At 41.1% G+C, this 12564-nt stretch overlaps 1 protein-coding gene across 1 annotated transcript; it reads left to right on the top strand.

Annotated features, from left to right (window-relative positions):
- The first annotated feature begins 1700 nt into the window (after nt 1-1700).
- LOC145455954 (carbohydrate sulfotransferase 12-like) lies at nt 1701-11159 on the top strand. Its single transcript, XM_080333986.1, has 5 exons — nt 1701-1717; nt 2274-2426; nt 7562-7759; nt 9267-9512; nt 10061-11159. Exons 1-5 carry the CDS (start codon nt 1701-1703, stop codon nt 10341-10343), a joined length of 897 nt encoding a protein of 298 aa, XP_080190112.1. The 3' UTR covers nt 10344-11159.
- The last annotated feature ends 1405 nt before the right edge of the window (nt 11160-12564 follow it).

Here is a 12564-nt window from a genome sequence, read left to right as displayed (position 1 = left end):
TTCATGCGCAAGTCATCTTTCATCTATATTCCTGCTTACAAACTCCTCCATCATTATTGCCGTGACTTGCTATTTGCCAAACGACTAATTAGATCCTCATTTGAGATGCAGAATCAATATGACAGGTAGGGATATCGTCTTTATACTACGTGTGATGTTCCCCTGTCAGTAATTATCTTCGGAATATCAACCTCAATGTTACAATTTGTGATGCATTGCGTATCCGTCTGGAGAGGTACAAGTAAGTCTTGCTGATAAAAAAAGAAATTGCTGATACCTCTTAGTGTGCTGGGCAATGGGTGTCCTTCGCTATTAATGTAGAAATCGGACTTGTTGTTAATTCAAATTATTACGTGGAGGCTGAAGACGGTTTGCATAGGTAGGGCGGATGTAACATGTTGAAATGCAAGAGGCTACTGAAGGAGAATTTGTCTTCGTATGTGTCGATACTTTTGATTCTGATGGTAATTATTTACAAAGTGTTCTATGATGAGCGAAATATTGATGCTCCGAGACGCCGTTCTCAATTCCGTGCGATAGGGAACGCTTCAAGACACTCCGCAGGTAATGATTGCATCTATGCATACGTGCAATATCCTGTCTTTGATTTTAAATGATGAACCGCAACCGTCGTTATGTTCACCAAAGAGTCAGAGTTCGATCGGCAATTTCCATCCATCGCATTACGATATATTGCACATTTGCGTTGTGGAGAGCCGAAAGTGAACAACTTTAAAAGCCAATTACCTTTGCTGTATTGCGGGATGATTTCTCTGAAGCCAACCTCTCAATTTAATCGGTGCCTAGGTTCCGCATCGATAAAAAAAATCTATTTCTGACTTACTCCAATACAACAATACAGTTAGATTTAGATACCACTGATGGACGAATGCGTAATTATGTTTCAGCTGTTCGATTTCCCCAAAAATCATTCGTGCAAGTCTGGAATCCTTCTTATTTCTGGAAGTTAATTTATTCGGTGCCGGTGCGAAAGCGTTACGATTCTCGCAGGATGCGCTTGGAGAGGGTGAGTAGTAATGAAGCGTGTCGTGGCTAATGCCATATGACGCATTAATTCAGAGGTGCTGTATTGACCATTAACTAACAGTGCGTTCACAATCTAGTTTCAACTATACCGCCCATTAATCTGCGTAATTACAGCATCTGTTGTCTAGATTTAACGGCACGCATTACAGTCTGAAAGATCTCTTAATGTACCACTCAAAGACGTTTCGATATGAGCATTGCACATGTTGAATCGCGTGAAGCATCGCTAGTATACGGCTGGACAAAATCGAGCATCTGGATGATTTCAATCCGCCGAGTCCAGGCGAGAATTCGCGTATTACCAATCAGGATATCATTACAGTCATACTGACTTGAAAGATTCAAATATCCAAAATGTCATCCAAAATTAAATGATTCTCCTTTTGGCCAGCACACTGTGATTATTTTTTATGGTCGATCATTATTTGACGAAAAGTAATACCATGACTATTAGTATCCTTCAGCAACATGGTTTTCGTTGCTGAACTACTGCTAGCCGAGGATTCGATATTGCATCGGGCGATGAAAACATAGAATTGAAACTATAGTGTTCGTGTTGATAAAATATCACACAAGACTTTTCGACGACTTCAATCATTACAATAGGATACCTGGATAGGACTCGAATACTCACATAGGTGTGCCCATCCCTAATGACGAGTTCATCAAAGTGGGGCCTGAACAGGGGATTCAATATTTTAAACTTGGACGGGGTAATCGTTCACCTCGCCATGACATTCACTTAGTCAACACGTACGATCATAACCCACAATGGGTGTTACGTTCACGTAGTGGTAGGCCTAGGTTCCACAGCTGCGGCACCAATGGATTACGAGTTCGAGTCCGACCGAGGTCGACTCCAGATTCCTACCTAAGTGTCGGAGGTTTATCTAGGCTCGTCCTCGCCATATGATCCGCGTAAGTGGTGTCTTAAGAAGCCTAGAAGGAGGCCGTGCTAAAAGTCGGTAAATTTCGAAACATAATAAAGAATTTCGGCCTGGTGTAAAATGATCAATGTAGTCCAAACACCATGCATAGAAAAGAACAATATAGCTCACACTAAACTCCCGGCATATAGTCAGTATCAATAAGGCACAATTATTAGCTGTAGATCCGGGCCCATTCGCGCACTCAATAATCGAAAGCAGTTGAGTTTGACTGGTTTGTATATTGCTCTTAAGTATCGCACTTCTCTTGCATTACCTTATACGGATTTCATTTCGCAGTTCGCTCTGTAATAAAGATCTTATCCGTCGTCTATTTCAGGCCTGCGAAGGCTATGTGAAGACCAAGAGTTGGCTTGACGATGTGCAGCTCATTACCGCTCCCAAGCGGCGATTAGTTGTGTGCTATGTCCAAAAAGCGGGTAGCACAAGCTGGTAGGTATTTCCCCACATTACTACTGGCTATCAAGTAATGCTGATGAAATTGAAGCAGCTTCCGTGGACTAGTCAAAGTCAGTTCAATTATAGACAGAAATACAGCAGACAAGACTGTCCTTAAATGTAAACAAGGTATTTAGGGCACAGAACTTCAGAATTACACGAAGCAATTAGCTTCATTTTGTAATTTTCTTCAGTATAAACTGTTGGAATGACTCACATTGGTAGCGAACGTCATCAATACCTTGAATCAAATTCGAAATGCACGAAATATTCCGTTGATTTCATTCATTTCTTGTTTTAATCACCGTTTTACTGACCTTCCGTGCTGGTGAGAGTCAGTCGATAAGCTTTTAGTGAATAAATCAACAATATAAAGTTATTGTTTCATGTAATTCTCTAAGGTAGGCAGGTTGACAAGTAGTCATATGCTTTAGCACGACGCACCACCTAGGATTCCCGCTTGACAATCGGCAACTACATAATCCACAATTGCAGAATTCATTTCCGTAACCGCTCATTATTTACTAATGTTGCTTTTATCACCTACTGCCGGATCCCACTAAGTCCAGTTAAATTAGGCAGGGATGTGAAACGCGTGGCCCAGGCAGGGCTTTGGAGCAGCCCTAAATTTGCATTGCTTCAGCTCCGGCTCCGGAGCTTTCTTCTATCATACAATAGCCCCGGTTCCAACTCCAGAGTCGCATTATTATCACTGCTCCGTGGCCAGCTCCGGCTCCGGCTCTGAAAACTATCGAAGGTGTCTGTCTGTATCAGGAGTGGGCAACCCGCGGCCTCTGGGCCATATGTGGCCCGCGAGATGTTTTTGAGCAGCCCGCAAGCTAATTTCCCATTATATTATCGAAATTGAATTGTACAAATTGTAAACTTGCAAGGCCAACCAAAAATATGATTAGTCTGGCCGCGACACTTGTGATGTTGATTACTAAAATATCATTTCCGACGCATTGGCAGATCCAGGGTCCAGTCACACTTTTAGTAAAGTAGTAAAATTATTCTTCACGCTTCGCGTGTTTAATTGTCACACGATTTCTTGCTTTGTAGCCTACCCCTTCCTGAAAATGAAACTATATTCGCAATTACGAGAAAAAGTCTTTTCGCGTTTGCGCTCGCAGAAAGATCGTCGACGATGAAATGTTGGCACAAAATGATTGTCGTATATTAGCGGAAATCTTCGCTACCAATATGTCCAGATGCCGAATAGTCCTGTCCTTGCAAACTGAGCCCAGCGGGCGGAATACAGTCGACCCGCAATATACCCAAGTAATGATAATATTACCTTTGAAAATATTACGCGCCTGGAGCGGCTGGTGGGCAGCGCACTCGTTCGTCAATTCCATGTGTCCCTTTAGCCGAAAAGGTTGCCCCCTGGTCTATATAGATTACTAATTTACCCGTATGTTAGTTAGCAGTGTTGGGATGACTCGAGTCATGACTTGACTCGAGTCAGACTCGAATCAACTTTTTCGTATGACTTGACTTGACTCGGAGCTTCAAAAATGTGCATTGACTCGTGACTCGGAGCAAAATTTACGCGTCAATTTCAAGTCATTAAGTAAGCGGTGTCGATTAAATCACTGCATCTTGTGTATGTTCGGATTGTTCGAGATATGTCGGTGTCACTTGTGAGAACAACCAGTCATTCAATGATTGTATGTTACAAGGTTCCTCAATTGTTAGATCACAAATAAATTGACCGCAAAGTAGAAAATTAATCTAAATAGCAATGTGTCTCTGATTCTTAGACGGCTCAATGCTTACATTGCCAAGTGTTCACATTTGCCAATCCTCTTGTATCATTTAAATCGAACGAATATATTGTGTGCGTTTATATTCTCACGGAGGTGTATAGATGGGTAGTGTAGGCTATTGTACCATATCAATTTGTTTCAACTTCTCGAAGCTTCGTATTAGGTCCTATATTTTGACTGATAAGAAATGACTGTAGCATGTAGCTGTACAGTTACTCAAGTACTTTATTAGCAGTTCTACGTGTGCGTGAGGGATACACCTTCTTTTTGCATGTATATTTAACTAGATATTCGTTATTTGATTGAAATAAATGATTAATTAATCTGTCTTTCATGCAGCTAGCAAATGTAATGACTTTGAATCATCACTCATACTTCGAAAAGTCAATTTGTCTTGAATTGTGACTTGACTCGTGACTTGACTTGACTTGACTCGACTTGACTCGAGTCACCTCCAAAATATTAGTGACTTGACTTGACCCGAGTCACCTTTGAAAATCGATTGACTTGACTTGACTCGAGTCAAAATCTGCAATGACTCGAGATGACTCGTGACTCGAAGGTAGTGACTTGATCCCAACACTGATCTATAGTAATCTAGAGTCTGCAGCCGGCAGTAACATCGGATGCAGCAGCGAAGACATAGATGCTGCCGTGCCGGCTTGTGACGTCATAATGAATACTTGTCAATTGTCGATAACATCGTAGTTGCGCTAGAGCGCACTTTACTCCATGCCATTGATGTGTAAAGCATTAAAATTCTGAGGCGGCGTTTCAACACTGGCACTGTAATCGTTAACATTAAGCAATACAGCTCAATTCAATCTTTAAATTTGCGATTATATTAATAAATAATATTCAGCTGTAACTGTAGTAAGAGCAATATGGGCGGATATCACGACCTGATCAATAGAAATTCGATTTGTACCAAATGGCCAATGGTTTGACGTTCGATATTGGTGCACTCGTTACCAGTCCATCCGGTGTCGATCAGTTTATCGGAATATACTATTTTACCGTTTTGACGAATCGAATCATCGAATTAAACACTGTGCCATGCACATCGCGCCATGCCCATAACGAATGAAACTATGCAGTATTATGCACTTTTCACATTTACCAGTCACAGTGCGCGATAATCCGGGAATACGAAAGCATCAAGCATAGACGTCAAGAATGAATTTACGAAACAGATGATTACAAATTGGAAATCGCGTATCAAATCAGTAATTTATCTGTAACATAAAATACCATGGGCTCCTGACATCGCATTGAGTAGCTCGCACCGCGACAAATGTTTGCTAAGTGTAACGGCATTTTGGGCTACTCTTCTGCCATCCCCTATTTATGCTCGAAAATCCTCACTGGAGTGAATGACGATCATGCGCAGTAATGAATTCCAATTCGCATGCATAATTGCATACAACACTGTCCAATTTCGCGGCTCGATTATAGAACTATCACGAAAGAACGAGTATTTGCTCATTCGATTCATAGCAACGATGAGATGGAATTTCTTGGCTCGTGCTCGTCATATCGACATGTGCAACGAAATTACGTTTTTATCCTCTCTCCCATTTCGCGTAATACATAGTGATCATTATTTTCGAACCGTACAATTGGCCAACAAGGTTGTGCTGATGATGAAATTGCGGGTATGCCGAATACCCACAATATTCACAGGTAGTTTTAGCATACCGAGGTTCGGCACTCATGTATGAAAATTGAGCATGAACATATGACTGCTCTGTTGTTAAATCCCAGGGAACATGGTTAGTCGGAAAAGGTAGCGCCAAAGAGGAAAATATTCCTAATTTCGCGAAGTCCTGCTTTTGAATTATGTGAACTCAGCAGATATGGTTGTTGCATCTTATGAAATACGTCGGAGCCGGAGCTACCCCTCAAATAACTGGCTCCAGCTCCGGCTCCGGCTCCGGCTCCATCTTAATTTTATGTAGAGTTCCGGCTCCGGCTCCACCTCCGGTAAAAATGCACGGCTCCGGAGCTCCGGCTCCAAAGCCCTGGGCCCAGGAGACAAATTTTGGAACCTACGAAAAAGTGCCAATTGTGAAATAGGTGCAGTTGCGAAATTGTTTTTTATTCTGCTAATAGTCTGTTTAATGTCCAGAGAAGGAAGGGACAAAATACTGAATAAGTAAACTATCCATATGCTGTGTAGGCCTACATGAATATTTGTAACACAATTTTTGCAATACCATTAAAAACTTTTTCTCCCTTCATGTGATTTGCCTCGGGGCATTAAGAATGTACCATAATTATAATTATCATGTGTAGTCTGGTATCGAACAAATTATTAAGTCTCGCTATCACCGTTGCCAATGATATATCTGCGATATTTAGGCCTACATCCGGTCCGCTTATCGCAAAGGTTACACTCCCCTTATGTAGCCTAGGGTAGAACACTTTATACTGCCGACGTTCGGATGGATTAACTTGACGCGATAAGGATAACCCTAATTATTTATGTGGGACGAAACACGATTTTCCTCACTCGACCTTTATCCGTGACGACGTCACTGCTCCGGGAATCCTATCTGAGGCAATGCTATATGGCCGCATTCAATTGACACCATCAACGTGTACTCTACCATACATCCGACTGGTGTTGGCAGTTCTTAAATCATAAGACAATAATCGGCTTCTCGCATTCTTACAAAACAAGATGCTGTGTTGCAGCAGAGTTGAAAAACAGTGAAGAGTTTGTTTTGTATTAGCTGTGTGGTGACTTTTTTGTAGGGTTACCATATTCTGGAATCGGAAAGAAGGACACTTTTTCAAAATTTTCAAACTTAGAATACCGCTGGAAAATTCTGAAAAAATGGTAAATTTCTCTCACTTCGTGGACGGTTGACTATAAAAAAGGTGAACTTTCGCTCAGCTCCCGAAATACCCGCCTGAGCGTTAGTTCAGTGCTATTTTATGGTATCTCGGTCGAATTTTGCCCAGTGTTTAACCAAAATTCTCAAAAAGATGACAAAATCTCAAAGAGGAGGACATTTAGGCGTCCTTGGAGGACATTTTCCAAAACCCGAAAAAGGACGACAAATCCTCCCAAAGGAGGACGTATGGTAACCCTACTTTTTCGCACCAGAAAATGATACATTCGAAGGCAATAATACATTCCAATGCGCAATATAGCGATTTATAATGTGTAGTGCGAATAGATAACTGGCAATTTTGCCGCTTGTCAAGAATCAGAGCCAAACTCAAGTAGCCGCTCATTTGCGAACGAAAACGATCACAGTACAAAATTCCGCATGCCGAATCCAGTAGCGATCCAGACATTTCCTGCATTCATAACAACACACAATAACCCTAACGTACCAAGCATGCCTTCAGGCAAAAGCTCGTATACAATCTGCGACACCCCGAGGGGCATTGGATAAAGACGGGGCATATGGAGAACAGAATATACGCCAAGAATATAGACTGGAGCACGAAGGTGGAGTTGATGACCGATCCGCAGACGACGAGAATAATTTGTGTCAGACATCCCTTCAGTCGGCTTATATCAGGATGGAACAATAAGTTTCATAGGTGAGTAACGCATGATTTTAAAGCATCCCCATCATGAAACGATTTGATGATAATATAAAGTGTGGCTTAAAAAGTCTAATGATTCTGATCGGTGATTTGAAAACATGGTCACTTCCAGTGGTGACATCGTAAAAAGATCGGTAGTGGTGCAAGGAGTAGCAATTTCGCGCCGGAAGTCACGCAAAAGTTTTTGGTCACAATGACGTCACAAATACGTACTCCAGCAAGTAAATGCGACTTCATGGTGGTCACGAGTGTGACGCATTAAGAGTATCTTTTTCTACCGCTATCCCTAACAGAGGTAGCCTATAATCGGTTAAGGTTAATGGTTTCCAACCTTTTACGACTCATAGCCCGCTTATCATGCTCAACAAATATTTATCGCCCCCCCTCCCCACATCATATATTTATATACACCGAAGTGGACATATAAACGGAAAAATTGTGCAGCCGACTCTGATCGCTTATTAAATTTACCAAAAAAATGTCAAATTGTCGTGGTGATCCTTGAAAATCCCGGTATCTGAGGATGTTTAATCAACATTCGCAGAAGTTCCAGAATAACCCGTTTTCCACGTATGTTTCGATCCGGTATCCGATTGCCGGGTAATTACATATATCTGACTGAACATTTTATCCACTATCGCCCCCTCGTACTTTTTCGCCCACAATCGCCCCATTTGTCATTTTCTCCCCTGTTTATCGATATCTACCACCAAGGGGCAGTATCGCCCACGTTTGGAACCACTTTGATTAATCTAAGAATACCCCGTATTGAGTGAACTTTCACATCTTGGCTAATGATAGGGGAAAACTCATGGAATCCAATAAATTCATTCGGTAGCAATCCCGAGTAGCCGACTCTTATCTACAAGCCAATGTGCTGGGACATGACATTCAGTCATTCACTGGAGCTAGGGTTCTTAACCAGTGATGCATGTACCCTTTGGAGGCACGAAGAACCAAAGCTGGGGGTACTAATATTACTGATAAATTCCATTCATTTATCCCTAATAAATTTTCGCGCTTGGCGTTTCTATAGGCAACAAATGCGCGATACCGAAGCTATAATTAAATCCGCGTAACATAGTCTTGCTCCCCGATCCAAAATTTAAACTTATCTAAAATTTTCGATGCAATTGTAGTACCTCGTATTGAATAAAAATACTTATATGAGTCAGGGATGAGTATAGATTAAGGTTCGAACTTGAACGGATAAAGCGAATCTGACTCCATCCGATTTGAATATGGATTTTCATGTTTTCCGAAACCAGACAAGGATTATTACGTGGGCTAGTAAATGCTGTGGAACATTGCATGAGTGTCTAAAAAATTCCATCCACTGATGACTAAACACAAGCTGTACTGGATAAATCTATCTCAGATAAAGTAAAAATATTCATCGATACTTGGATTAGAATCTCGGATTCAGAGGAGGATTTGTACTTTACGATCATATATGACTGTTACTGTCGACATCACACCGATTTGTATCACTCGTATCCAGAAGATTTATGGAGCGTTCTGAAAACATGATGATGAAGACCATGCGTGGAATCTCCCGTTACGTCGGCAGAACTTCAACAGAAGATCAGCAGCACGCAATATCATTCCGGGACTTCGTCGAGTACATAGTCGACCACGGTCTCGACGAGGTTGATAATCACTTCAAATCCATCGAGCAATTATGCGCGCCTTGCAGTTTTCCGTACAATTTCGTGGTGAAAGCGGAGACATCACCGGAAGATCTATGGTATATTTGTTACGTGACATCCCAATTATGTATCTTATAAATGACCCGACGCCGCATCTCGTCTTTATTTACTCAAGTCAACTCTGAAAACAACAGCTATATGTATTTTACTAAATTTTTAATGTCAATCAAGACATCACATAGTCACTGTTTCAATTCATCACTCTTTCTGTCCTACATATTCGGTCTACATCCAACACTACCATATCATACGATACCGATGCGATATCTGTATTGCATGCATATTGCATGCATATTGCATGCATATTGTATGTATTGGTCTGTTATGTTTGCGTTCATTATTAACATTACGGTACACATTTATTGTGACTTATTCTGCTCAACGAGTTGAACACTAAACAACTCGTAGCGGATACTGCAGCACCTGCCGAAATGAACTTGTACAATTTTTACACCCTCCAGTTTAAGAACAACTGCATCAAATAGTCGAATATATTCCCCTCTTCCCACCTATGCAACATTCAAGGCACAATATGATAGCTATTGATAGCTATTACATGCTTGTTGTAATGGATCTCTGACCACAGGTGGGTACTACATCGATTCAACGGAAGTATGGCTTCATTTCCGGTACATTCCGTCCCGGAATTCAAAGGAACAAAGAATTTCTACAAGCGCACCGGTTTCGAAAGCTGGAGAAGGCCATATCACAAAATTAGCAAGAGCTACATCGTCGAAACCATTCGCGAAAGATTTCAGAGCCTACCGCGGCCTCTCGTGGAAAAAGTGATGCAGCTATATCGACATGACTTTGACTATTTCGGATACACGTTCGACATAGAAACGTCAACTGCTGGTGGGCTGACATAGTTGATCAATCCCGCATTTGCCTGGTGTAGTCTATATTTGCATTCTAAAGTTTGAGTTTTATTGCATCGCATTGAGTCTGGTGTAGTGCAGTGAACATTATGTGTCTTGAATGTATGGTAATAATAAAACCTGTGATTATATTAATATCATTATGCAACTAATGCAGGGTAAAATGTAAACATGATAGTCGCATGACGTCTATAGTAATATATCATAAAAACCATTGCTATAGATTAAAGTTGCCATACGTCTGGATTTTACCGGACAAGTCCGGAATTTCACTGAAAAAACTTCCTCCGAGCGGAAATTCTAAAATATGCCTACATGCCCGGAATATTTTGAAGGCTTGAAGTGGGCTGAAAATATTTTCGTAAATCAAGATGAACAATATTATTTTCAAGCAGATTTATGCTATTTGTATTTTTTCTTCGCGCTGTGCGCGATTCTATTTCACTTATATTGATTGTCATATGGCGACAACCGCCCTATCAAAAAATGCTATCGTTAATAAATTAAAATAACCGTCATTTACAGAATTAAGTCTAATTGTAATCGCCATTATAAGATAACGGTATATTCCTAGAGCTGGTTAAGGCTGTTTGGATGCTTTAGTCAAAGACAGAGGTTCGAAACATGGAGGTAGTACGCCTTTATTCTGGAGATCGCGAACATGTTGAACGAAATGATTTTTTGCTCTGGGCCACGGAACATCTTCAAATTGGAAATGATGAGTGAAGAAGGTCGGAAACCACCGATGTGGAACCTGCTGGTGCATTTTATAGTAATATATGGAAGAGCTAATATTATAGACAGATTTCACTCATTCACTGAATAGTATAACAGGGCAGTCAAACACACGGTCGGCGGACCAAACAACTTCATCTGGCCCGTGAAGAAGTTTGTTGCAGACCAAATTAAAATATCGACCCTAGCAATCACCAGAGCTCAAATTCGAGATGCCCCAAAAGTCTGGTTAATTCACGACCTGTGTTTAGAAAATCCACTCCTGTATACAATCGACAGGCGGGCGAAGCATTACCAGTGTGACGTATTATGTGATCAATTATCACATCCCATATTTAAAACAAGCTAGTAGGCGCTAAAGAGTGTCTGGAATTCGGGCCACTAAGATATGGTAATGCTACTCCAGATATAACGGTCGGGTAGACGATATTGTGCTATCTTCAGTAGAATATCACTACAAATTAAGTCATTCGTAGAAATGCAGCAAGATATTTTACTTACCGAATTGTTCCCAGAATTGACATTATGACTCTAGCCTAATATTTCGGGGCTGAATTATGGAAATATAATAATAATGATAGTGATAAATTGATTGCCACTGACCAACTATTATAGATAATCGATAGACGACAGATTATATTTTTATCTGAGCAAGACACACACAATGTACAATGCGATAAGACACGATGCGATAAGTCACAATGTGACGTATTGAACAGATAGGAGGATGCCGAACGACCATTTGCGATTGCAATTGCGGTCTCTTAAACTGACACTCACCTCCACTTAGTGCCCGATGTCGCAGTTCTTTTCTTCGATGTTTGTCTCTATTCAGCGGCTCGTTGTTGCTCTTTCCATTCCACCTAAGTGCGCTTTTTCGTCGGGCCCTTTTCTGGGCTTTTTTGCTGCCGTAAGAACAGCGACGTTGGGGAAAAGAAGCCCAGAATAACGTCTGTCGCGGAATCGAACCATTGTCGCTCATTCGGCAGGCGCTTGTCGTCATCACTACGCTATCTTCCCCACAAGGTGGAACGGCAGATAGTGTTACACTATTAAGCCTTTACTAACCTCGGGAACAGTTACACTAATCTGCAAGCATTGGTGGAACCACAAATTATAATTTACCGAGGAGTCAAAAAAACGAAACTCCATAGCACAATGAGCAACACCTTTATAATTTATTATTTAATATAATAGTCACACAAACAAAAACTTGATAATGAATATATAATGCAAATCTTCTGATGTTCCCTTTCAGATATCACTTGAAAAATGCGAGGCTTAGCCGTATTGTTCGATCGGAACGCAACATCGTGATGCCAATTGCTTGATTGCAAACAATCTTATAATTATATTGGAGATAGAATTAGCAATTAGCATTTCAGAAGGATGTAGTTTCAAACCGCCCTATGTACGCCACTGCACGCACTGTACCACTACAGCAGTCACGACTCGACTATAGTGATCGCGCCCAATT

This window comes from Botryllus schlosseri, chromosome 14 (genome assembly GCF_051294905.1).
Source record: "Botryllus schlosseri isolate E-star chromosome 14, Bs_hap1, whole genome shotgun sequence".
In the NCBI taxonomy this organism is placed as follows: domain Eukaryota; kingdom Metazoa; phylum Chordata; class Ascidiacea; order Stolidobranchia; family Styelidae; genus Botryllus; species Botryllus schlosseri.
This window is presented reverse-complemented; position numbering and strand designations above follow the sequence as displayed.

What these genes read in the sequence shown, in the direction of transcription:
- LOC145455954 (XM_080333986.1), top strand. An exon ending in TGGAACAATAAGTTTCATAG is followed by an intron (nt 7,760 to 9,266) that starts GTGAGTAACGCA and finishes ACTCGTATCCAG; the next exon opens with AAGATTTATGGAGCGTTCTG. An exon ending in ACATCACCGGAAGATCTATG is followed by an intron (nt 9,513 to 10,060) that starts GTATATTTGTTA and finishes CTCTGACCACAG; the next exon opens with GTGGGTACTACATCGATTCA.